The following is a 22,531-nucleotide window of genomic DNA, read 5'->3' as shown; positions in this document are numbered from 1 at the left end:
TTATTGCAGCAGCAGGGAGATGCTCAGCTGTGTCTCCTACAATTTACACAGGCAGGGTCCAAAGTCTCAATAAACATCCATCCAATATGATCCTGGTAAATCCACCACCAAGGACATTTATGTAAAATCTCCTTTAATAAATGTATTATCTTCTTATTTAACTTCTTATTTAAACAACGTGACCTGCATGACCACGCTGATGCACGATTTGTTGATTTCAGCAGGTTGTGCATTTTAAGATTTGGTCCTGTACAGTAGTAGTAGTGGATGTAACCTGATATAAGCTTCAGTAGGAATACTGCAAGTTCAAGGTGAAAAACATTTGGATGGGCTCCCCTAAATTGCCCAGAAAGACACACATCACTCCACTGTGACAAGTTCCTTATTCACTTCTGAGTAAGCGATCCATTTCTCTTCCTCCTCTTACAGTCAGTCCAAAGTCAAAGCGTCATAAAACCTCTGTCACTCATAGGCACGCTGAGTTTTATCCTTCCTCATACGGAGACGGATTCTATAAGACGCAAAGACGAGGAACGAGACGGGAATTAATGAAGATCCCACACCAAAGGATCATCGGGTAGACCGTTTTCATTTTAACGGTGACATTAACAGTGCTCTGTGATTTGTTTTACCGCTGCACACCTTGAGCGCTGACATTGAACACAACAGTTCAGATTAAAAAAGCCAAAAGAAACCCTTTAAATCGTCAGTACTTTGGTAATTGCAACTCATTGTATGGATTTCTTTTTCTCTCCAGGGACTAGAAATAAAAGAAACTTGTGATGTTGAGAAAGGTAAGGCTGAAACAAACTCGAGATAATAACTTTGGAGATGTGAGTTTTATTGAGAGAACTGCCGCCCCACCGAGTGTCACTTTGTGTTCCCGTAAACTGAAACCTAGTCCCGTGTCCCTGAAGGACAACGTGAAATCTTTCTGTCTTTTGCTTTCAGGGGGAATGGGTTTGGGTGGACTCGAGCATAGGGGTGCCCATCGGAGCAAGGGTCAAAGTAACACCGTCGGGTCAGCGGTTGCTGGTGGACGATGAGGGAAAGGTAAACAGTGCTTTTGCACTCTCACAGGGTAAAAGTCAAACATCCCAAAACGGCAACAGTTGGTGTTATGTTGCTGAGTGTATTCCCGTTTTCACCCTTCCTCAGGAGCGCAGGTTGTCACCGGAGCAGGAAGCCTCCCTCAAGATCATGCACCCTACATCGGTGGAGGGGGTGGACGACATGATCAAACTCGGGGACATGACGGAGGCCGGTCTCCTCAGGAACCTCCTGCTCAGACACAGACAAGGCATCATCTATGTGAGCAACACACTGAAGGAAAAAATGATTTTTGTCGCCAGTGTTCCTACATGCTTTGGACACTTGTACTTTAAGTCAAGTATCTTTATCTTTACTGTCATTGTATAAACATGACACAGCAAAGCGTCTCCCAGAGCCAAATATAGAAAAAATATATTACGAGACAGAGAAGACAGTTGCTGAGGATAAAAAGCAGATTAAAAGTAAAATGGATTTGGTTCATTCAACTCAATTTTCAAAATATCTACACATCATGAGGCCAGCGCGCTGTGAATGACCTGATATAGACACTTAACGCTTTTGCCCAAAGACAGCAGGGATCTGCAAACCTGATTTGGATAAGTGGTTAAGAACAATTGGATGGCCTGATAATGGATTATAGGAAATATTCCTTTAATTTGTAACGGTTCGTTTCTCCCAGAACACCTTAAAACATCTTCCCTTGATGTTTGATTCCAGCCTCACATGAGCTGTTCAGCTTTCTCTCGCTGGGATTTCTTTCTTTTAATCAACTTTGATTCAATTGTGGCAAATCAGAACAATAGAACATTTTAAATCTCCAGGCAGACTCCAAATTTGCACAAACTTCACTGTCGAACATTTAATTTTCACTATCTTTTACTAGCGACAGTACATTTTTTATTCAAGAGTTAAAAAAAACAAACATTTACTGAGTCGCAAATAAAAACACAGACGCTGTAACATTTATCATTTTACAGGTCCGGTGGACAAACTTTCTAAATGTTCATACTCTTACCTTTTTATTTAGTGTCTGACATAATGAGATGGATATGAATAGACATAAGTAGCAGATATAAGTAAGCATTCTAATAACTTTAATAACTGCTCTGTTTTTAGCCGTGATTGAAAATAGCATTGGATCATTTGACAAGAGCAACATTAAGTATCTTGTCACTCCACACACAGGATGTACCCTTAACATCATTTTGGTTAAATTTTCAATTCAGTTCAATTCAGTTTATTTATATTGCACCAAATCACAACAACAGCCTCAAGACACTTTATTTTGTAAGGTAAAGACCCTACAATAATACACAGAAAACAGAGAAAGCCCCCAACAATCAGATGACCCCCATAAGCAAACACTTTGAAAGTGGGAAGGAAAAACTCTCAGATTCAGGGAGATGTTGTGGAATAGAGCCAGAGATTAATAATAACTATTGACTGTGTATAAACACGTAGTAAGTGGAGAAAGTTGAAGGAGATTCTTTTCTAATGCAACATTTCTATGATTGTGTAGACCTACACGGGCTCGGTGCTGGTGGCCGTGAATCCATACAAAGATTTTCCAATATACACAGAAGAGCAGGTAAGGATATGCGCAGCTGATGACTTCACTGTAATATCGCAGTGATCTACTTCACACGCGTACCCTCGTTTTTGTCTCCAGGTGAGGTTATACCATAAGCGAAAACTGGGAGAGCTCCCGCCCCACATCTTTTCCATCGCTGAGGCCTGTTACTTTAACATGACTCGCCATCAAAAAAACCAGTGCTGCATCATCAGGTCAGCGTCTGTTATATCACTGAGGATCTTTAATATCTGAATTTGATTCTTTACAACTGCTCATTGATTTGATCCATCTCTGTAAGTGGGGAGTCTGGAGCAGGGAAGACCGAGAGCACTAAACTGATCCTGCAGTACCTGGCAGCCGTCAGCGGTGAGCTCTCTGAGCAGCGGATTGAGAAGCAGATCCTGGAGTCCAACCCGATTCTAGAAGGTAGAAAACACCAGCCAAAGAGTGCACAGTCATTATTAAATGTTGTCTTTATGGCATGGATGAACAACAACAACTTTTTTTTTCTTTTTGCATTTCAGCTTTTGGAAACGCTAAAACAATCCGCAATGACAACTCCAGCCGCTTTGGGAAATATTTGGAAATCTTCTTCAACAAGGATGGAGTGATTGAGGGTGCACGCGTGGAGCAGTATCTTCTGGAAAAGTCTCGTGTCTGTCGTCAGGTGAGTAAGCTCTGTTAAGACAACCTTTGTTATCTCTCCACGGGGCGGGAATGTGCGGTAAACCAGTAAAAACACAACACGCTACGTCTGAAGAGTTTGTTTCAGTCGATGTGCTGTTGTTGGCTTAATCTCGTGTGCTGCTGTTGCCATTGTCACTATCAGTACCATCAACAAGAGGAGTGAAGCTAAAGTAAACATGTTCCCACCCAGCCCGCATAAAAACTTGCGTGAGCTTATCATTTTGTAACACTAATGATTAATTTTTTCCTCTGCAACCTCAGGCTCTGGAGGAGCGAAATTACCACATATTTTATTGCCTGCTGGCAGGAATCTCAGCAGAGGAGAAAAAACGCCTGAGCCTCGGGAATGCCAAGGAATACAAATTCCTTACCAAGGTATTGCAATAAGGAAGGCTGTGACTGCCCGCATTGCTGGTGAAGTTATTGTGATGTCGTGTAATTTATGGAAAAAATTCTGCTAGTTCATTGCCCAGACTGTCCTGTAGTTTTAAAGGTTTTATTAATTCACAGCAAGTTTTCTTTTTCTTTTTTGTAAAAAACAAAACAAAACAGACATTTCTACACTAGATAGTAGAAAAATAAGAAATTGTATGTCATGTAATCTATTAGTCATTTACTTTAGTGTGTAGTATAAATTGCAGTATTGTTAATTATTAATTGGCAAAGCTGTAAAACTTATGAAAATACAATGAAAAGTTTTAAATCTACGCACCCCTTCACATTTTCCAAAGCTGTCCTGTGGGCCAGATTGGAGTCTTTGCAAGGCCTGTTCTGGCCCCGAGGCCTTATGTTTGACACCCCTGCTTTCTCCTAGCTATTCTAAATCTTGTCTCTCACTCTTCAGGGCAACTGCATTGCTTGTGGAGGACGAGACGATGCCAAAGACTACAGTCGTATTAATTCCGCCCTAAAAACGCTGAATTTCTCAGGAAAAGACTGTCATGAAATCTTCAAGCTCCTGGCGGCCGTACTACACCTGGGAAACGTCTGCTTTGAGGGTGAGGATACAGAGTTAGAAACTATGTAAAGATTTTAGCCTGCACATAATGGAGCTTAGTTTATCTTTAAAATCATTTCCCTATCAGATTTCAGCAGAACAGCTATTCAAGTGTTGCCTAACGTTTAATCAAACATATCTCCATTCCTAATTTTATCAATGCTAGATTTTGATTCAGTGCCAAAAAACAAGCATATAATAAATAAGAGCATCAGTAGGCCTGATGATACCTATGGCAGATTGCAGTCTGTTCAGATCTATTATTAAATGAGTGAACGGATTTATTGTTCCATAAACAGGCAGCTAGTTATACAACAGTGAAACTGAATAGCAGTGAGCACCTGAATTACATAAGACTAAATCATTTCTACACTTTGAATTTGTCAATGAAATTTTTTTTTTTTTTTTTAAATGGAGAAGTTGATTTATTGGTTTATTGGTTTGGCTCATGTCACCGTTTCCCAAACAAAGTTGAGAGATAGTGTCATGATTTTTTACATATAACTTTGGCAGCACGGTGGTTAGCACTGTTGCCGCACAGCAAGAAGGTCCTAAGTTCTATTCCACCATCAGGCCGGGGTCTTTTTGTGTGGAGTTTGCATGTGTTTGCGTTGATTCTCCCCGGGTACTCCGGCTTCCTCCCACCGTCCAAAGACATGCAGCTTGTGGGGATAGGTTAATTGGATAATCCAAATTACCACTAGGTGTGAATGTGAGTGCAAATGGTTGTCTGTCCCTGTGTGTTAGCCCTGCGACAGACTGGCGACCTGTCCGGGGTGTACCCCGCCTCTTGGCCTATGACAGCTGGGATAGGCTCCAGCGACCCTGAAAAGGATAAGCGGAAGCGAATGGATGGTTAGAACTTTGGAACAGCTGTTTTGGAATGAATGAAAGTTTCTTTGTTTCACTGACACCAGAGAACCAAAAGAATATTAATTTCACCATCAGCTTTTGGTCCCTAGATGCATCTGTTGGATTTGTGCATTAGCATTATTTTATGTTCCAAGCTAGATACATTTGTGACTTGTACTTGTGTAGTTGGAAGTGGTTTGGTTAAATCTCCTGACTGGTTGTAATATCTTTTAAAACTCACACTGACCTCATTTCACAGGATTACTCCTTACAGCTGTTATTGTGCTGTTTGTGTCTTATGTGTGAATTTGTGTTTCCATCAGCCAACACTCAAAATAACCTGGAAACCAGTGAAGTCAGCAAATCAGAACATTTCAATGTGGCGGCATCACTACTGGAGGTGGGTCTCCTTCTCTATTAGCAGGTAAGATCTACTTTGCTATTAAATAGCACTAGTAAAGGTTTTTTTTTCTGTTTCTTGTGCTTAAAGGTGGAGAAGCCCACCCTGGCGACCAATCTGACTCATCGATCCTTTAAGACCAACCGCGAAATGGTGACTAAACCTCTGAGCTGTGAACAGGCAGCTGACTGCAGAGACGCCTTTGTGAAGGTAATGAGGGAGAGCCAGCAATTTTAAATCACTGCTTCCTTATTGGTTCCTGGCTTAGGATGAAAGAAACCTGGGCCCTGTAAATGCTGCACGCTGTACTTTATGAGGAAGCGTTCCAGTTTCACTGTGATAGAGCAGATGGTTTCCAACCTTTGACTGGTGCTTACAGCGTTGCTACAGTTACTCGGCATGTTTTAGAAAACTCTCGTCTTACTTTTCCTTGATGAGCTTCAGTGTAGATTGACTGATTTCTTATGATTGTAAGGTACAAGACGTGTAAAAATCCACACGCATCGTCACCAACATGTGGGTCAGGTGCAGAGCTCAAAAGAAACAATTAAATATAGAAAAGAATAAACAGTTTGCGTGTTTCAGAACTCCACTAAAATGTAACTCTGCTGGGTTTCTGTTCTCTCAGGCGATCTACAATAAGCTGTTCATATGGATTGTTAAGAAAATCAACAGTGTCATCTACAAGAAGCTGACCAGCAACTCCAAATCAGCCTACCTGTCCGTCGGCCTGCTTGACATCTTTGGCTTCGAGAACTTCAACACTAACAGGTCAGGAGGGTTTTTTTCTGTTATTCCTGTTTTGTACTTCATCAGATATTTTTTTCATTTTGACTTTTCATCTTGAATTAAGTTTAGTTTATGTTAGTTTAGTTTTTATTGTTGTTATAAATTTTTATTAGTTTCAGTGTTGGTTTTACTCTTTATAGCTATTATTGTAGTTAGGGCGTATGCCAAAAGCAAGGTTTTACAAAATCAGTACTGACATTGCAATTTAAGAAACAAAAAAAAATTGATAGCAGGTGACTCACAGGCTCATAAACTTCCAAAGTCTCAATAAACATTTTTGTCAAAGCCTTAATAGACAAGTTATGATAACAAGAATATATTTTTTATTTTCACAAAATCATTTCAGTTTGATTTTTTCTAAACTCTAGTTTATCTTTTTAATTTAGTTAACTAAAAAGTCTAGCACTCTTTTTCACTTTAGCATTGTTCAGCTACAATAACCTTAGCCTGAACTGTTGATGCAAAGCAGCATAGATTAGATATTTAAGGAAACAAGCAGCTGAACCTAATAAAGTACATAATAAAGTGGCCTGTGAGTGTACATTACCAGTATCTTCATTTTTATCCATTCGATTAGTTGAGTCAAACGTATTTCTCAGATATCTTTAAGCTTTCACAGCCGTTGCACTGCCGCCCTGACATATTTATGAAACATTAGACGATCAGACATTTCGTGGTATACTAAGGCATCTAATTTTCACAGTTATCACTATTTACAAGCCATCGTTTATTTTACAGTTTTGAGCAGCTTTGCATTAACTTTGCCAACGAGAAGCTGCAGCAGTTCTTCGTGGCCCACATCTTCAAGCTCGAGCAGAAGGAGTACATGAAGCAGGGCGTCATGTGGGATAACATCAACTTTAGCGACAATCAGAAGATTCTCGACCTTCTAGCTGGAATGCAATGTAATGTGCTGGCTCTTGTTGATGAAGAGAGCCACTTTCCAAAGGTATGCTTCTGCTGAGGTTTCTTATTTAAGGTTCTGCCCTGCTGCAGAAGCTTTTTTATTCAAAAGAATCACTTGGTTGGCCTTAGGGTACAGACGCTACGATGCTAGAGAAGTTGAACCAGCACCACAAAGGACACAAGAACTACATCGCCTCCAGGAGTGAACGTGACACAAACTTTGGGATTTGTCACTTCGCTGGCCTGGTTCAGTACGACTCCAATGGTAGGCAAGCAAACAGCAAATATTAAAACCTCAGCCAACGCAAGGTGCTCATGAGCGCAGTAATACTTTGTTGTTGCCTTTTTTCTCCTTCCTCAGGTTTCTTGGAAAAGAACAGGGATGCTGTCAGTTCGGACATCATTAAGATGCTTGACATGTCTGCCAATAAGCTACTGCGTGACATATTTGAGTCTGAACTGTCAACCAATGGGATTAAGGCTGTTAAAAATAAAAAGTTCATCATGACCCCAAGCAACTCTCTGCGGGTATGAAAGGATAAAGTCATGTCTGATCCTTGGGCAAACTGCAATAAATGTTCCTGTGTCATTTAGTTTCATAACGCTGCCAATGTTTATTTGATCAGGTGTATCAAGGACTTCATTTTTGAGTTTTTCCTTCTGTCACATGTCATCCTCACAGGGATTGGCTGACACTCGCAAACAAGTGCCGACACTGAGCGGCCAATTCCGGCAGTCTCTGGACTCCCTAATGAAGGCTCTGTCTGCCTGCCAGCCTTTCTTCATCCGCTGTTTCAAACCCAACAATGGCAAGCAATCTGAGGTGAATGTGCAACTGCTTCTGCCGCCATGGCAACACCATACAGTTGCTGTGTAAACTGAGCAATCATGTATGCTAAGAAAGGGAAATGAGGGGGAAGCTTGTGACAAACTAGTGTATTTCAGCAAACTAATGTTTGGCAGCAATATATGTTCAAACTAATGTTTGCTGAAATTAAGACATTTCCTTTAAATCCTGTCATTTCCCGAAATAATAAGGATGTTGCTGTGTTTTTTGTTTTGTTTTGTTTTTTTATGTTTACTGCCACCATTTGCAATAGAGATCATTCTGTTTTGTGCCATAAACCAACGGAGCCAATTTCCTGTTAAATATCACCTGGTATCACAGAGAGTAAAGTACAATGCTGCGCTAGTATCTGTTGAGCTTTTCTCACCCTTTGGATTTAGACTAGAAGTCACGAAAAGTTCACACATTCTGAACTCCCTGACCAATATTGTGGCAAAGCGTTGTTAGTCCACAGTGCCACGTGTCACAGTTCTCCTGTGAAATCCAAGCACCTGCTGGCAGGACTGGCACTTACTTGGTGATCGTGGTCCACACAGGACCACTTCAAATTCAAATGGGTCATTAAGTCTCAAATCAGCAAATGCTTTGTACATTTTCTGCTTGACCTTCCCTAATTTACCTAAAATTCTAATGAGCCAAAGTTTGAGCATATGTAAGGATTGCTATGAAAAAAGCACTGAATTTTCCAGGGTTTTATCTTCAATAGATTTTTAGATATTCATGTTCAAAAATTACCACATATTTCAAAGTGTGAAAAAAATATCCGGTGGGTCGACGGGCCATTTTTCAAAAAAATAGATCTTGAAAAGTATTTGAGCAAAAAATTTCACAGCAATCATCATATATGTTCAAACTCGGGACCATAAAAAATGTTAAAATAAAATTTGAAAACATTTTTGAGATGGAATACCTCAGAGGTATTTTACTTTTCTTCCAGCCTCTCTGAGGTTAATAGCTGTTGTAAAAAATAAAACAGTGAGAATAAACATTGGGTAGATTTGAAATTTGATAGAATCAAAATCTGGCACACGGATATATTCACATGTGCCAAATTCGGCTTGGATGATCATTTGATTGGGTACACACTCAAATCAAGCTTAGAGTAATGAACTGCTGACATTTACTGTAGATGTGGAAATCACCCCATAGTCCAGCCTGAAAAATAAAAAGGTTGGATAGTTGTTGTGTTAAGAGAATATTCATCACCACTTTAATTTGTTCTCTTCTAGGTGTTTGACAGAGAGCTGTGTATGCGTCAGCTGAGATACTCCGGCATGATCGACACCATCCGTATTCGGAAGCTGGGATTTCCCATTCGACACACGTTCGACGACTTCTTAAAGCGCTACAGGGTGCTCCTGAAGACGACCGTCTGCAACCCCAATACCGTTAAGTCATGATGCATCCTGTTTTTGGAACCCAAGATGTGAAAATGAGTCTTTTATTGGGTTCTCTCATCAGTTCTTAACTGATATATTCTTTACTGTCTCTCCAGGAGTCTGCTGCGGCCTGTTGTAAAGCCATCTGTGAGGCGGTGATTGAAAGGGAGGGCGAATGGAAAATAGGCAATACCAAAGTTTTCCTAAAGGTGCCGAAAACTTCTAACCATGTTGTATTGTAGCTTTTTCTCAAGGCACAAGATGGTAAATGGCCTGTATTTGTATAGCACTTTACTAGTCCCTAAGGACCCCAAAGTGCTTTACACATTCAGTCATCCACACATTCACACACTGGTGATGGCAAGCTACATTGTAACTACAGCTACAATGTAGCCTGGGGCGCACTGACAGAGGCGAGGCTGCCGGACACTGGCGCCACCGGGTCCTCTGACCACCACCAGTAGGCAATGGGTGAAGTGTCTTACCCAAGGACACAACGACCAAGACTGTCCGAGCCGGGACTCGAACCGGCAACCTTCCGATTACAAGACGAACTGCAAACTCTTGAGCCACGATTGCCCCTTAGATGATCGTGGCCATGACATAGTGAAACACTAAATCAAAGAGACATTACATCTCTCTTGAATGATTGCAGAAAATGAATCTACATTAATGTGGATTCACATTAATGTGGATTCATTTTTGAAATATGATTAACAATTGAAGTTTTCTTCAATATCAGAAAGTCTTTTAAAAGAAATTCTCTTTATTTCAGGATGTTCACGATTCTATTCTTGAAAAGCGGCGGGAACAAGAGCTCAGCAGGGTAGCTTTGGTGATCCAGAGAGTCATGCTTGGACAGAGAGACAGGTGCAGGATATCCTACACATTCATATCCAGTGCAGAGGGGACACATAAGAGGAAAGGACTGCACATATGAAGGCTTAAAAATACACCTTTTTAATAACTTAAGTTCTTTGCTTCAAATCTCTTTTAGAAAGTCTTTTCTGAGGAAGCGTTCGGCAGCCGTGGTGCTACAGCGGTCCTGGAGAGCCTACATGAAAACAAAGGTTCAATAACTTTTTATAGAAGTCAGAGCTTGTAGCTGCCTTGATGTTTAGGGAGGACTCACCTCAGGTTTGCTTCCCTCTTTCGGTCTGACCAGGTTCAGCGCGGCTTTGAGCGGCTGGCAGCACTAATCCGTAGCCGGAAACTCCAGGCAAAGTACCAAAAGCAGCGAGAAGCAGCAGTCGTCATACAAGCACAGGCATGTACTCTCATGTAGGAACTGTTTAGTGCAATATGTTACAAGTAGTTGTTTTTTATTGTTTGGAATATTGGAAAATATCGCTGTATTTGATCAAATTTTAAGCATTTTATAGTGAAATTAGGATATTTTATCAAATCTTATCAAAATCTACGTTACATATCGGTTGTTGTGTATTTAATTAATTACTGATATTTTTGTTATTTCTTAAATAATTTGCTTTAAATTGCACTGATTGATCGGGTTTAGGTACGAGGCTATGTGGCGAGGAAGGACTTGAAGAAAAAGAGAGAGGCAGTCACACGGCTGCAGGCGCAAAGGCGAGGAGTGCTGGCCAGAAGGGAAGTTGAGTCCATGATGAACACGGTGAGTGCTCAGCATCTTGGAAGGTAAAGTTGCACAAGTTGCACTCTGAAAAGGAGCCTACTTTCAAACCTTTTTGTCTCTTTTGTCTCGAAGGCTTTAGTTTTAAAACAGCTGGAGGAGGTCTCACAGATACTGGACAATGAAACCAAGTCAGAGTCAGAGCACGATTCAGACGACGAAGATCTTCCCGTCACGCCTTCAGTCAATGTAGCAGACGAAGAAACTTCAGAATCTGAGGTTAGCTGATTCTAATTCTGTCATGTTAACATGTCCTACTTTTTCTTCACTGAGTGTGTGCGTTTAAGATCTGGTATAAATTCTCTTTTCCCTCCAAAGACGAGTCACAGCAGTCCAGAGCCTGTAAAGATAATCTCTGAGCTCTTGGAGCCAGAGTTGATAGTCACCCCACCATCAAACTCGATATCCCCGACCCCTTCGGTGGATGAAGATAAGGAGGAGGAGACCGATGACTTTGAGGACGACGGTGATGAGTTTTCATTCTACAGGTTCAGCCAGCGTTACTTCCAGGACAGCGCCAGCCACACGCACATACCCTACCGACTCAAGAAGTCTCTTCTGCATCACGACGATGAGGGTGACACACTGGTGAGAAGTCAGACGGGAACGAGTCACAGCCGTATCACTATTAACCCAAGAGATTTCTCTCCTCACAAACAGTTTCTCATTCCTCTCCTCACCTCCAGGCATGTCTGACTATATGGTGGATCATTTTGCGCTTCATGGGGGATATACCAGAACCCAAATCCTCAGATGCCATATCAGTGGCATCAAGCAACACGCCCCAGGCTCCACCCAGCAGGCAGGGCAGGAGGCTGAGCAACTTGGTGGGACTGGACCAGGTAAACTATTACATATATCTTATTATTACACTGAAAAAAAAAAACAATCTAACTATTTAACCTCTAGTAATGATGTCATTCTCGGACAGAAAATACTGAGGAAGAACAAGAAAAAGTTTGACAGAAGAGCCTCTTCTATCCCCGAGGAGGTGATTATAATACTCTTCATTCTGTCTTTTTTTTCTGTCACTGGTTCATAACACAAACTCTGTGGCAATTGTTATTATTATCACTGTTATTTGTATTATTGTCATCGTAACCAGCCAGAAAACTTGACAGGAGAAGAGGATGTTATGATTGGAGAGGGTACCACGCTGCAAAGGCCACTTTCAGACTTGGAAAAAATTCACATCATCATCGGCTATGCTCTGTCAAAACACGGCATATGGTAAATGCTGCCTTACAAGTATTTTGAAGAATGAACAATATGATATATCTGTAAATAACTGTAGGTAAATGTGTGTAAGTAATTTTAAGTAGTGTGAAATTGTATGCTAATTTTGCAGAAAAACAATAATTTTCTCATCTTACTAGACGGGCTATAGTTTTTGGGCTGTGGGCCATATTTACTTGGATGTGTGATGAAAGGTTTCTCCCACTGAAAACGAGTCAACTTTCTGGGATTTACACAGGCTGCCTAAAATTACTTAGACATCAATTAAAATTACATATGCAGTACTTAAATGTAAGTATTTGTAGATAAATATGATTACATTGTCATTTCGATTATAATAACTACAATTCCATTTAATTACAGGGAACTGTGGTTATGGGCTGTATTTTAAGATGTTACCTACTTTTTTCATTTTTTTGGTTCTCTCTCTGTGCAGGGATGAGATCTATTGTCAGATCTGTAAACAGCTGTTGAAAAACAATGACAGGAGGAATCGTATGCAAGGGTGGATTCTCCTCTCCATCTGTCTGGGGATTTTCCCTCCAACAGACCTCTTTAGGAAGGTCAGTCTACATGAAGTCATTTTATTAATCCTGCCTCAAACTTCATGTTAATCCTTGTCATGCCACTTTAGTTGAATTTAGCCGAGGTATTATCGTGTTGCTTACTGTGTCCTGTTCTGTGCTTCACAGTATTTAGAGAACTTTCTCCGCAGAGGGCCATATGACTACAGGGGGTATTGCATTGAGCGCCTGAAACGTATCATAGCCAATGGACCAAGAAAAGAGTTGCCCTGCTGGATAGAGCTACAGGTAAAAAGCAGAAGGTGCTCCAATATGGTGCTGAGGTCACTGTTTATTTAGTTTTAACTTTTGGCCAGCAGCAGCAAAATTTGAATTGTGGTTGGAAACAACTGTTTTTTTTCTTCTTTCTTACCCTGCACTGAAAGGCTGCCAGGACCAGGAAACCCATTGATACGACTGTGGCAATACAGGATGGTCGAAATATTGAAATACAACTGAACTCGTCCTCCACATCTGAGGAAGTCTGCCAAGATGTGGCCAATGACATCGGTCTCAAAGACACCTACGGATTCTCCCTGTACATTAGGCTCTATGACAAGGTCAGTGAAAGCTTCTGATTCTACATCAAGGCTTGGGTACTCTGTATCTTCTGACTGTAGGTTCAGACTAGTCCAGTGCAGAAAGATTTGCAGTTTGCCACACTCATTCAAACTCTGCTGACTTCTCGTCACCAGATGTGGTCTCTGGGGAACTCTGGGGCACACGTGCTAGATGCAATATCTCAGTGTGAGGAAGAGATGAGGAGGCAAGGCAGACTGGAGAAGGATACCCCATGGTCGCTGTCCCTCCGCAAGGAACTGTTCACACCCTGGCACGAAAGTAAACTAGATGAAGTCAGCACAGATCTTATCTACAGGCAGATCATCAAAGGAATCAAGGCAGGAGAGTACGTTGCTGATAAGGTAAGGCTTTTTCTTTTTTCCTGAAATATTACAGAAAACAGTGTGTAATAATAATAATAATAATACATTTTATTTACAGTCACCGCTCATGACACTCAGGCTATTAAGTTCCAAAATCGCAGTATGCACATCTACTTTTCTGGTGTATTTTCATCTTATGTACAAAATAAAGCACAAAAGGGGCACTAATTGTTGCTGGGCCAACGCTTAAAAGACCTTAAATATAAAAAAGCCTCCAAGGCACTCCCCTTTCAAAATAAAATAAAAATGCCTTCCTTTTCATGGCAAGGTTTTGTAAAGGACTGCAGTCTCTTCCAGTGATAAGCTAGCTGCCTTATCACGTAAAACAGTTAAAGCCAGTAAAACTGCTGCAGTCTGAGAAGTAACTCATGAATAATTATTTTAATATCCTTCTTTAATCAGGATTTATATTGTAACAATAGAACAACTGACAAACCCACAGAAACCTCTCATTCAATCTTGCAGCTCCTGTAAGCCTTATAAGACATCTTAGCTTGGCTTTAGCTTAGCTAACGTTTAAGCAAATGGCAGACAGAAGAAGAAAGTGAACAACTAGCTTGGATACATGGTGGGATGTATGTAACGGCCAAAGAGTTGGAAAAATATAACGACTAGGAAAGTGAAAGCCGATGTTAATTTAAATGGAATAGCTGACTGCTTACATTGCTTTGTGGCTGTCAGACGCATAGACGGGCAACCATTTCCTACTAGCTTAGCCTGAAATTTGTAGATGTTTGTTCACGGCTAGTTTCTATTGCCTGTGTCTCACTAAAGAACAAGGAAGGATTTGGAAAACAAGAAAATCTATCAGTAAAGTTTTATTTATTTTTTTTTCATCCATTGTGTTTTTAGAGTAAATGCAATAATTGTGATTCTTAAATGAACAAATTAAGAGTAAGAAACTAGATAACTGTAAATGTAAAATTTACTATACTGTGGTGCTAAACAGTATATCAGCAGGCATTTTGTAGTTTTCAAATATTTTGCAGCTCAAATAAGTTACTTAGTGAGGTCAACTATTTCTTATTTGTCCACTTTTTATTCTACTATAAATTTTATCATGATGTTCTCCAAACATTTTGTCAACTGTATCTAATAAAGTTGTACTTTATCTACTCAGGATGATGATTATATCCAGCTGGCAATAATGCACTATTACATCACGTTTGGCTCCGAGTATAGCGTTGAGAACGTCACCAAAGTGGTTAATGAGTGCATCACCACCCAGCTTATTGAAAGCAAGTCTAAAACAAGATGGACCCAGTTCATCAGCTCAGCACACAAAGAGGTAAATCAGTCTATTTTATGTATGGTCAGCATGGATTGTTTTAAAACATAACGCCTCATAAAGGCACCCTCACAATCGTCGTTACCTCATGTAGGGTCCTTATGTCAGTGGGAGGCAAAACTCGGATGAGGTAAAAGGAGAACTGGTGGACATCGCACGCAAGAAGTGGGCAATCCACTTTTCAAAGTTTTTTGAAGTCACAATGATGTCAGGTGAGTCTGCGCACAGCTTTTTTCACACAGAGGCTGGGATATACAATCCTTTTACAAGTGAATGTTGCCGTGTTACACATTTGTATTGCAAACTTTACTTCTGCTAACTAGCATTTATGAATTCCAATTCACTACTTAAAATCTGCAACACCATATCTGTCCACAGGACCACCTTTGCCCAAAAGCAGATTTATTGTGGCTATAAACTGGACTGGCATCTTCTTCATGGACGAGAGAAATAGGCAACTTCATGAAATTCCTTACATAGCAGTTAGGAAAGTCCAGGAGAAGAGGTACGGTCTCACATTTTTATGTCTGTGTGTATGTAAATTTGCTCTATTTACTTTCTTAAAAAGATTTTTAAATTGTGCCTTTAAAAGAATCTAATAAAACTGACACTGATGATTATGACCCATTTAGTGACAGTGCCCAGACCATTAGCTTGATCACGATCACAGGAGAGTATGTCCTGAAGTCTCCTGAAGCTGAGAAAATTGTAACACTGATAGAGAACAATGTGGAAGGGCTGAGACAGCGCTCAGTGTTTGCAACCGCTCAGCAGGACTCTAGCAAATCAGGTAAGAGTCTACAGCATGTTCAGTATCCATAAATACAGTCACGCACACCAAAACACTCACGTCTGTCTGTCTCTGTACGCTTCTGCAGATGACCCGCTGTTTCTGGTTTGTAAGCGAGGTGACCTCCTGCAAGTAGACAAAGAAAAAAGTGCCCCTAATGAGAGCTGTTTCATCGCCACCAACAAGCGCACTGGCAGCTCTGGTGCAGTCTATAAGAAAATATTGCTGTTCCTGCCAACTCTTACCGAGCCGACTAGTGAAATGCTGGTAAAGTTGACTTTACCTTACATGTTGAGTAGTTATGACTAGTTTATCAGAGCTCAGGTATAGGCAAATCACTGATTTCATTTTTAATGGTGTTTTAATGGTAAAGACTTTACTAAAGAACAGAAAATCTTTACAGACATGAAGATTTTTCATCGTGCGCTTCTAAGTCTATGCAGTGAGAGATGCACAAGTTCTGTTAGTTCACATCACATAACGCCCTCTTGTAGTTTATCTGGCAAATTGCTTCTGACCCTTCAGGAACAACTCAATCCAAAGCAGGATAAGAGGAGAGCTTCACTAGTTCTTAACCCCGTTCAAGGAGAAGAAACAGTGGCCCCTGTCTCTTTGAAAGAGTTTGCCCTTGAGAATTTCAGGTAATACTGAGGCTCTTGTATTTTTAGCTAAACGCCACTTCTCAAAAATGTGGCATTCATGTTTGACTCTTCATTTGGCAAATCGAACAGCACTCGTGCAGACGATATTTAAGCTCTTTGTCCCTCGCAGATCTGTGAGTGGCGGTCGGCAAGGATACAAAGGAGGCAACAGAGAGAAACTGTGGGTCATTTCCAGAGAGGCTCTCAAGCAACCACTCCTGAAGGTGCTGGTCAACAACTCTGAGCTCAGCAACCTGGCCTGCAGTGCCTTCACTGATATCCTTTTAAAAAACACATGAACTGGTACCTGCATTTATGGATTGCTGAGATGTTTTCTTATGACTAAACCACAGTTTAACTAGCATCCATACTGTTGGTTCACATAGGCAGATATTTGAAAGTATGGTACCAAATTCTTCAGCAGTTTGTCTGTAATCTAAAGAGGAAAGAGCCATGTCTAATTTTAATGTCGTTTGAGTGAGTCCTTAACGTTAGCCTCTACCCATCCTGAAGTACATGGGCGACTACCCCATCAAACATGTCCGCAGTCCCGTAGAGTTGACCGACCAGATCTTTGGTCCAGCCACAAAGCATGAAGAACTGCGCGATGAAATTTACTGCCAGATCATGAGACAGATGACCGCCAACAGCAACAGGTTCTCCAGTGTGCTTCACTGTGTCGGAAAGACACCAAAACAATAATCACAAAAAATCCATTTCCATCATATCGTTTTCTCTTTCTTCCCCTCACTTCAGTTTGAGTATGGAGCGTGGGTGGCAGCTGATGTGGCTGTGTTCAGGCTTGTTCCCGCCCAGCTGGGATTTATTGAAACACACACAGTGCTTCCTGGAGTCGCGGCCCAGATACCCACTGGCTGCTCTTTGCCTGGAGAGGCTGCAGGAGATCTGCAGGTCAGCCTGGCGATACGAACACTATTTAGAAACAAAAATCCTGAGAAGATTAGAATTACTGATTATTTTGATACTTCAAAATGTGGTTGTCCGTATTTTAGAAATAGCATTGCTTTAAAACTGGTATTAAATTGTGATGAAAATCTAACTGACAGAATCTACTCTCTGGTAAATGCTGGCCCCCAAAATTACCACAATGCACACTTTAGAAACCACAAAACAGTTTATCAGCTGAGTTTACTGAGTTTAATTTTTTTTTTTAAAAAACATATCCACGGTATTGTAACTTAGTGATCTGAAATTCCACATAAATATATTTTTGTGTGTGTAACTTCATTTGTTTTGTATACTCAGTAAGAAGCCCAGGAATCTTCCTCCCCATTTCGTAGAAGTGGACGCTATCCAACAGAACAGCCCTAAGATCTTCCAGAAAGTCCACTTCCCAGATGATACAACTGATGTAAGAACCTGCATTCAATCAATTTTTGGATTTAATGATAATTTTAAAAAATGCAATCATTTGCACAACTCATAAATCCCTATTTTATTCACAATAGAACATGAAATCATGTTGAATGTTTAAACTTGAATGTTTACCCCTTTGACGCATAGTGGTCACTACAGTGGACAACTATCCAAATGCTGTTTTCTTGAGTTTGTGTCAGTGTTGATGATATACTTGCACATAAACCACTACATTGGACACTGATGTGTCCATACCCTGCCACCTACTGGTCGTTTAATATTACTATAGATGTATGATGTGTTTCATTGTAATTATTGTTATTTAACCCTTTCATGCATGAATTATGACAACCTTGATCATGATTTTTTCTTAAGCATTGTTATTCATCTTTTCAAGCCTAAAGATGAATAAAAAATCCTGATCGAGGTTGTCATAATTCTGCATGAAAGGGTTAAATTTTGCTATTTGATGAAATATATTCAGTCATTTTGATTTGGATCGAAGCAACATAGCTCAAAAAAATTGGCAAAGGCTAGAAAACCTAAAAAGAAACCTTTGCAGGAATATTATTGCACTGTCTAGGTTATGTGGCAATAGATCAATAACATGACTGGGTATAAAAAGAACATCTTAGAGGGGCGGAGCTTCTCAGAAGTAAAGCTGAGAGGTTCACCATCTGCAAAACATTGCATTTGCAAATTGTGGGAAATTTTCAGCATATTATTCCTGAATGTAAAACTGGGAAGACCAAATATCCCATGTTCCAGATATGCTGCCTTCTTTTTCTTTGGGATAAAGCGCTCTTAAAATGGACTAAGGCAAAAAAAAAAAAAAGCCTGGATCTCTGATGCCACAGGGAATTGGCAGCTTGCATATCTGAAAAGAAATGACCAATGCAGGTTTTAGAGCAACATATGCTCCCATCCAGATGACGTGTCGTCCAAGGAAGTCTGTGCATATTTCGGCAAGACAATGTAAAATTGCATACTGAAGCTTTTACAACAGGATTGCTTAGTAGTAGAGGAGTCCAGGTGCTGAACTACCTGATGTCCAGACCTTTTACAAATTAAAAACATTTGGCTCATCAATGCTGTGACACATTTAACATAGTGTCACAGGTTTCTTGGCATTGGAGTTGTATTAACCATAAGAGAGAGATTAAGAATCAGTTTTGCCATTAAATGTCGATTTAATGTTATCATGATTTCTTGTCCTTGCTGTGGCGCAGATAGTCGAGGTGACATCAACAACCACAATTGGAGACATGTGCATCAGCATCGCCTCTCAGCTCATTCTGTACTCACCTGAAGGATACGGCCTGTACCTGAAAACACTAACCAAGGTGGTGTTGCCTAACACTGTCAGTTCAGTGTTTTCGATCAGACATTAGCTTGCACAGTGATCTGATAGAAAAGACAAAAATGCTATGCACAATATCACAATACAGTCCATATGTAACAAATACATCTTTTTCCTTTATGTGACGAAGCTTTTTTGGTTTCAATTCTTAGACGGTGAGCATGGAGGAGGATAAATATTTCTTTGACAGTCTAAAGATAACCTCAGACGTCCCCAAAAAAAGAAAAAAGGGGAAAGAAGGTAATGGAGTAAACCAACTGCGGTCACTTTTTTTTTATGCATGTCTTTGCCTTGACAGATCTAATCAGTGTAAATCTCACTTTTTTTAGTCACTCAGACCAATTTACCTTCCTTGGTGCTCTTTAAGAGGAAGCTCTGGTTCAATGTGAACCCGGGGAAAGATGTGAAAGCAGATCTCACTTTCCATTTCCCACAGGTATCTATATTACAACCACTCTCTTTATTCACTGAGATTCTTTTCATGTTTAAGATGAATAATTGTCACGATATCTTACCTCGAATTTGCTTCTTTGCAGGAACGATCGAAGTACCTGCGGGGATACCACGACTGCACCAAAGAAGACATGATTACCCTGGGTGGGCTCCTATTCAGAGTCAAAGTAGAATCAGACATGTCACAGTTCGTCATGATCCCCAAAATGTTGAAGGACCTGGTTCCTGCTGACCAGCAAAAGATCATGTCCCCTGATGAATGGAAGAAGGTAAAGAACAAATTGTACAGAAGCACCCCCCAAATGGTCTATTTCATGTCTCAGAAGATGGGATTGGAGCTCCGGTGTAAGGCTATTTTATGCTTTATTGTTTTTCTTGCAGCACATCATCTCCTCATACAAGCAGCAGAGTGGCATCACAGTGGACGAAGCCAAAATCGACTTCCTAAAAATCATTTCAAGTTGGCCAACCTTTGGCTGTGCCTTCTTTGAAGTTAAAGTGAGTTAGCTGGAGTAAGTGACAGACACACTGGCCCGCAAGAATTTGAGGAAACTGATGTTACGTTGTTTCATTTGCAGCAAACATGTGAATCTAGCTACCCAGCTATACTTCTGATCGGCATCAATAAGCAAGGGGTTCGCTTAGTAGACCCAGAAACAAAGGTATGTTCAATAAAAAGCACAATATATTTATATTTTTACAGTAGCCTAAGGTCATTTGTGCTTATTTGCAAATAACATTGCATTACTTGAAACTCTTTTAGGACACAATGATAATGCACGAGTTCAGCCGCATCACAGAATATTTCAGCAAAGGCAACTCCTTCCAGATGACCATCGGCACCATGTTCAGGGGCATCACCTTTGTCTGTGAAACCCCAAATGTGAGTGACGGGCTTTGAATGTATTTTGATGCATGACAAAACACAGAATTTCCTTTAGAATGAATGCCAATAAATGTTAAGGAGAATAAAATATGATGTGAAAGATTTGCACAAAAAGAATCATTCTTTTCTTTTTCAGGCCCACACGATCGAAGACCTCCTCAGATCCTACGTCAGCATGTATGAAAAGGCAAGGCAGGCCCCCCTTAATCACAGGAAGAGCATATTTTCTTAAGGTTTCACTGGCAGAAGTATAGACTTAACCTTTGTGGATTATATGTACTCCTGCCCAATGTCTCTATAGGAATGTATTTGTATCCTTAAAAATACAAACTCATCAATTTGTACATTTAGATTTTAGCATTTACAATTCTTTCTAATGAACAAGCATTCAAACTATAATATTTCCATTGTTATCGCCTTAAATGCAGTAAAATTCTGTTTTGTGAAGAAACGGTTGCATGTCCACGACTTCCTCTGACATTCATGTAACTGTCATGGCATTAAACTATGACGTCCAACTGTGTCCTATTCCTACAATGATTAACATTTAACAGTAAATTTTGCAATTCACAAAACACTGATTACATTTCCCTGCTGCTTCTTATGTCTTGCATTTTAAAACACAGCTTTTTTTAGCGCACATTCCCATCAGTTTCAAAATAAAACATTTTTAAAAACCCACTTTTCACCAAGAAATATGTGCACTTGCATTAAAACGCAGCTCCCTTTTCACAAACAGGAACCCTTGTGCATGGAAGTATTTTCCATTTTCATTAATACGTTTAGGATATGTGAAATTCATGTTAACAAACTGTTAATCTTCACATGCTTTGTAGTGTTTTATGCAACAAACCAGAACATTATAATAAGCCTGTGGCCTAAAATAGACCAGATTGTTGTTAAGGGAGGGAAAAAACTAACTGATAAACTATTCTTTACTGATCGAGACATTCAGTCCTTGCTAGGTCTTAAAGTTAGGTCAGTATGGTTAGGTAATAATGACATATTATACTGTGTCATTATTATTACTATTATTATTTAACAAAAAGCTAAATGCAGAAGCAGTGCATGAAAAACTATGACAGCCTGTGATTCAGTAACTTGTATAACAACACTACCAATAACTTAATAACCCAAAGTAATCGTATTCCATATTATTTTATCAGTTTTTCACATCACTGTAGAGGAACTTTGCTTCACTCTTTTTTTAAAGCATTACTTCAGCTCAGTAAAGTTTTCAAGCAGTCATTTATGCACACCTCAGAGTCCCGCCACAACATTTCAATCAGGCTGAGGTCTGCACTTCGACTGGGCCATTGCTACACCTTAATTCTTTTCTTTCTTCGGTGGTTCTGTGGTAGATTTGCTGCTATACTTGGGATCATTGTCCTGCTGCGTGACCCAGTTTTGGCTAAGCTTTAGATGTCGGACATAAGGCCACACATCTGACTCTAGAATACTTTGGTATACAGATGAGCTCATGATGTAAAGCCCAAATCATCACCCCTCCTCCACCGTGCATCACAGTTGGTATGAGGTGTTTTCTACAGAGGTGCCAGCACTTTCTGAGGAATCAAGTACATTTTATTAGCAGCACTTAGCTGCTACTTACCCTCTTAATTCCTATAAAAGCAGTAAGGGTGTGCTTAGTGTTTCCACACACTGCATTTTGGCTTATTTAATGTTAAATAAATAATAACTCATTATAATAATGTTGTGTGATGTTGTTCATTTGAGATTGTATTATAGAGTAAACTTTATTCATATGATTCTACTATTACTTTTTTACTATTTCTAATGTCTCTTGAATCTGTAGTTAAACTAATCATTTTAGTCCATGAGGTATGGTCATCTTCATA

The 22,531-nt window shown here is 40.1% G+C and overlaps 1 protein-coding gene across 1 annotated transcript; it reads left to right on the top strand.

Annotated features, from left to right (window-relative positions):
• Positions 1–1,200: 1,200 nt before the first annotated feature.
• On the top strand, positions 1,201–21,253 carry LOC308383251 (unconventional myosin-VIIa-like; the record flags this gene model as incomplete). Its single annotated transcript, XM_080861112.1, has 47 exons — positions 1,201–1,311; positions 2,573–2,641; positions 2,723–2,838; positions 2,925–3,052; positions 3,151–3,293; positions 3,575–3,688; positions 4,158–4,311; positions 5,486–5,562; positions 5,653–5,772; positions 6,191–6,333; positions 7,090–7,300; positions 7,387–7,522; positions 7,619–7,785; positions 7,940–8,080; positions 9,334–9,492; positions 9,600–9,692; positions 10,259–10,353; positions 10,481–10,553; positions 10,649–10,750; positions 11,000–11,116; positions 11,210–11,353; positions 11,453–11,722; positions 11,821–11,976; positions 12,066–12,125; positions 12,240–12,364; positions 12,807–12,933; positions 13,063–13,182; positions 13,320–13,493; positions 13,629–13,856; positions 14,998–15,165; positions 15,260–15,377; positions 15,544–15,670; positions 15,798–15,955; positions 16,044–16,222; positions 16,481–16,596; positions 16,727–16,872; positions 17,099–17,252; positions 17,353–17,508; positions 17,863–17,968; positions 19,203–19,316; positions 19,486–19,573; positions 19,663–19,769; positions 19,870–20,055; positions 20,168–20,284; positions 20,365–20,448; positions 20,550–20,669; positions 20,809–21,253. 47 exons carry the CDS (start codon positions 1,201–1,203, stop codon positions 20,902–20,904), a joined length of 6,213 nt encoding a protein of 2,070 aa, XP_080717238.1. The 3' UTR covers positions 20,905–21,253.
• Between the last annotated feature and the right edge of the window lie 1,278 nt (positions 21,254–22,531).

The sequence above is a fragment of the Rhamphochromis sp. 'chilingali' genome (assembly GCF_963969265.1).
Source record: "Rhamphochromis sp. 'chilingali' genome assembly, chromosome: 16".
NCBI lineage: Eukaryota > Metazoa > Chordata > Actinopteri > Cichliformes > Cichlidae > Rhamphochromis > Rhamphochromis sp. 'chilingali'.
The sequence above is the reverse complement of the archived record's forward strand: the minus strand, read 5'-3'. Positions and strand labels throughout refer to the sequence as shown.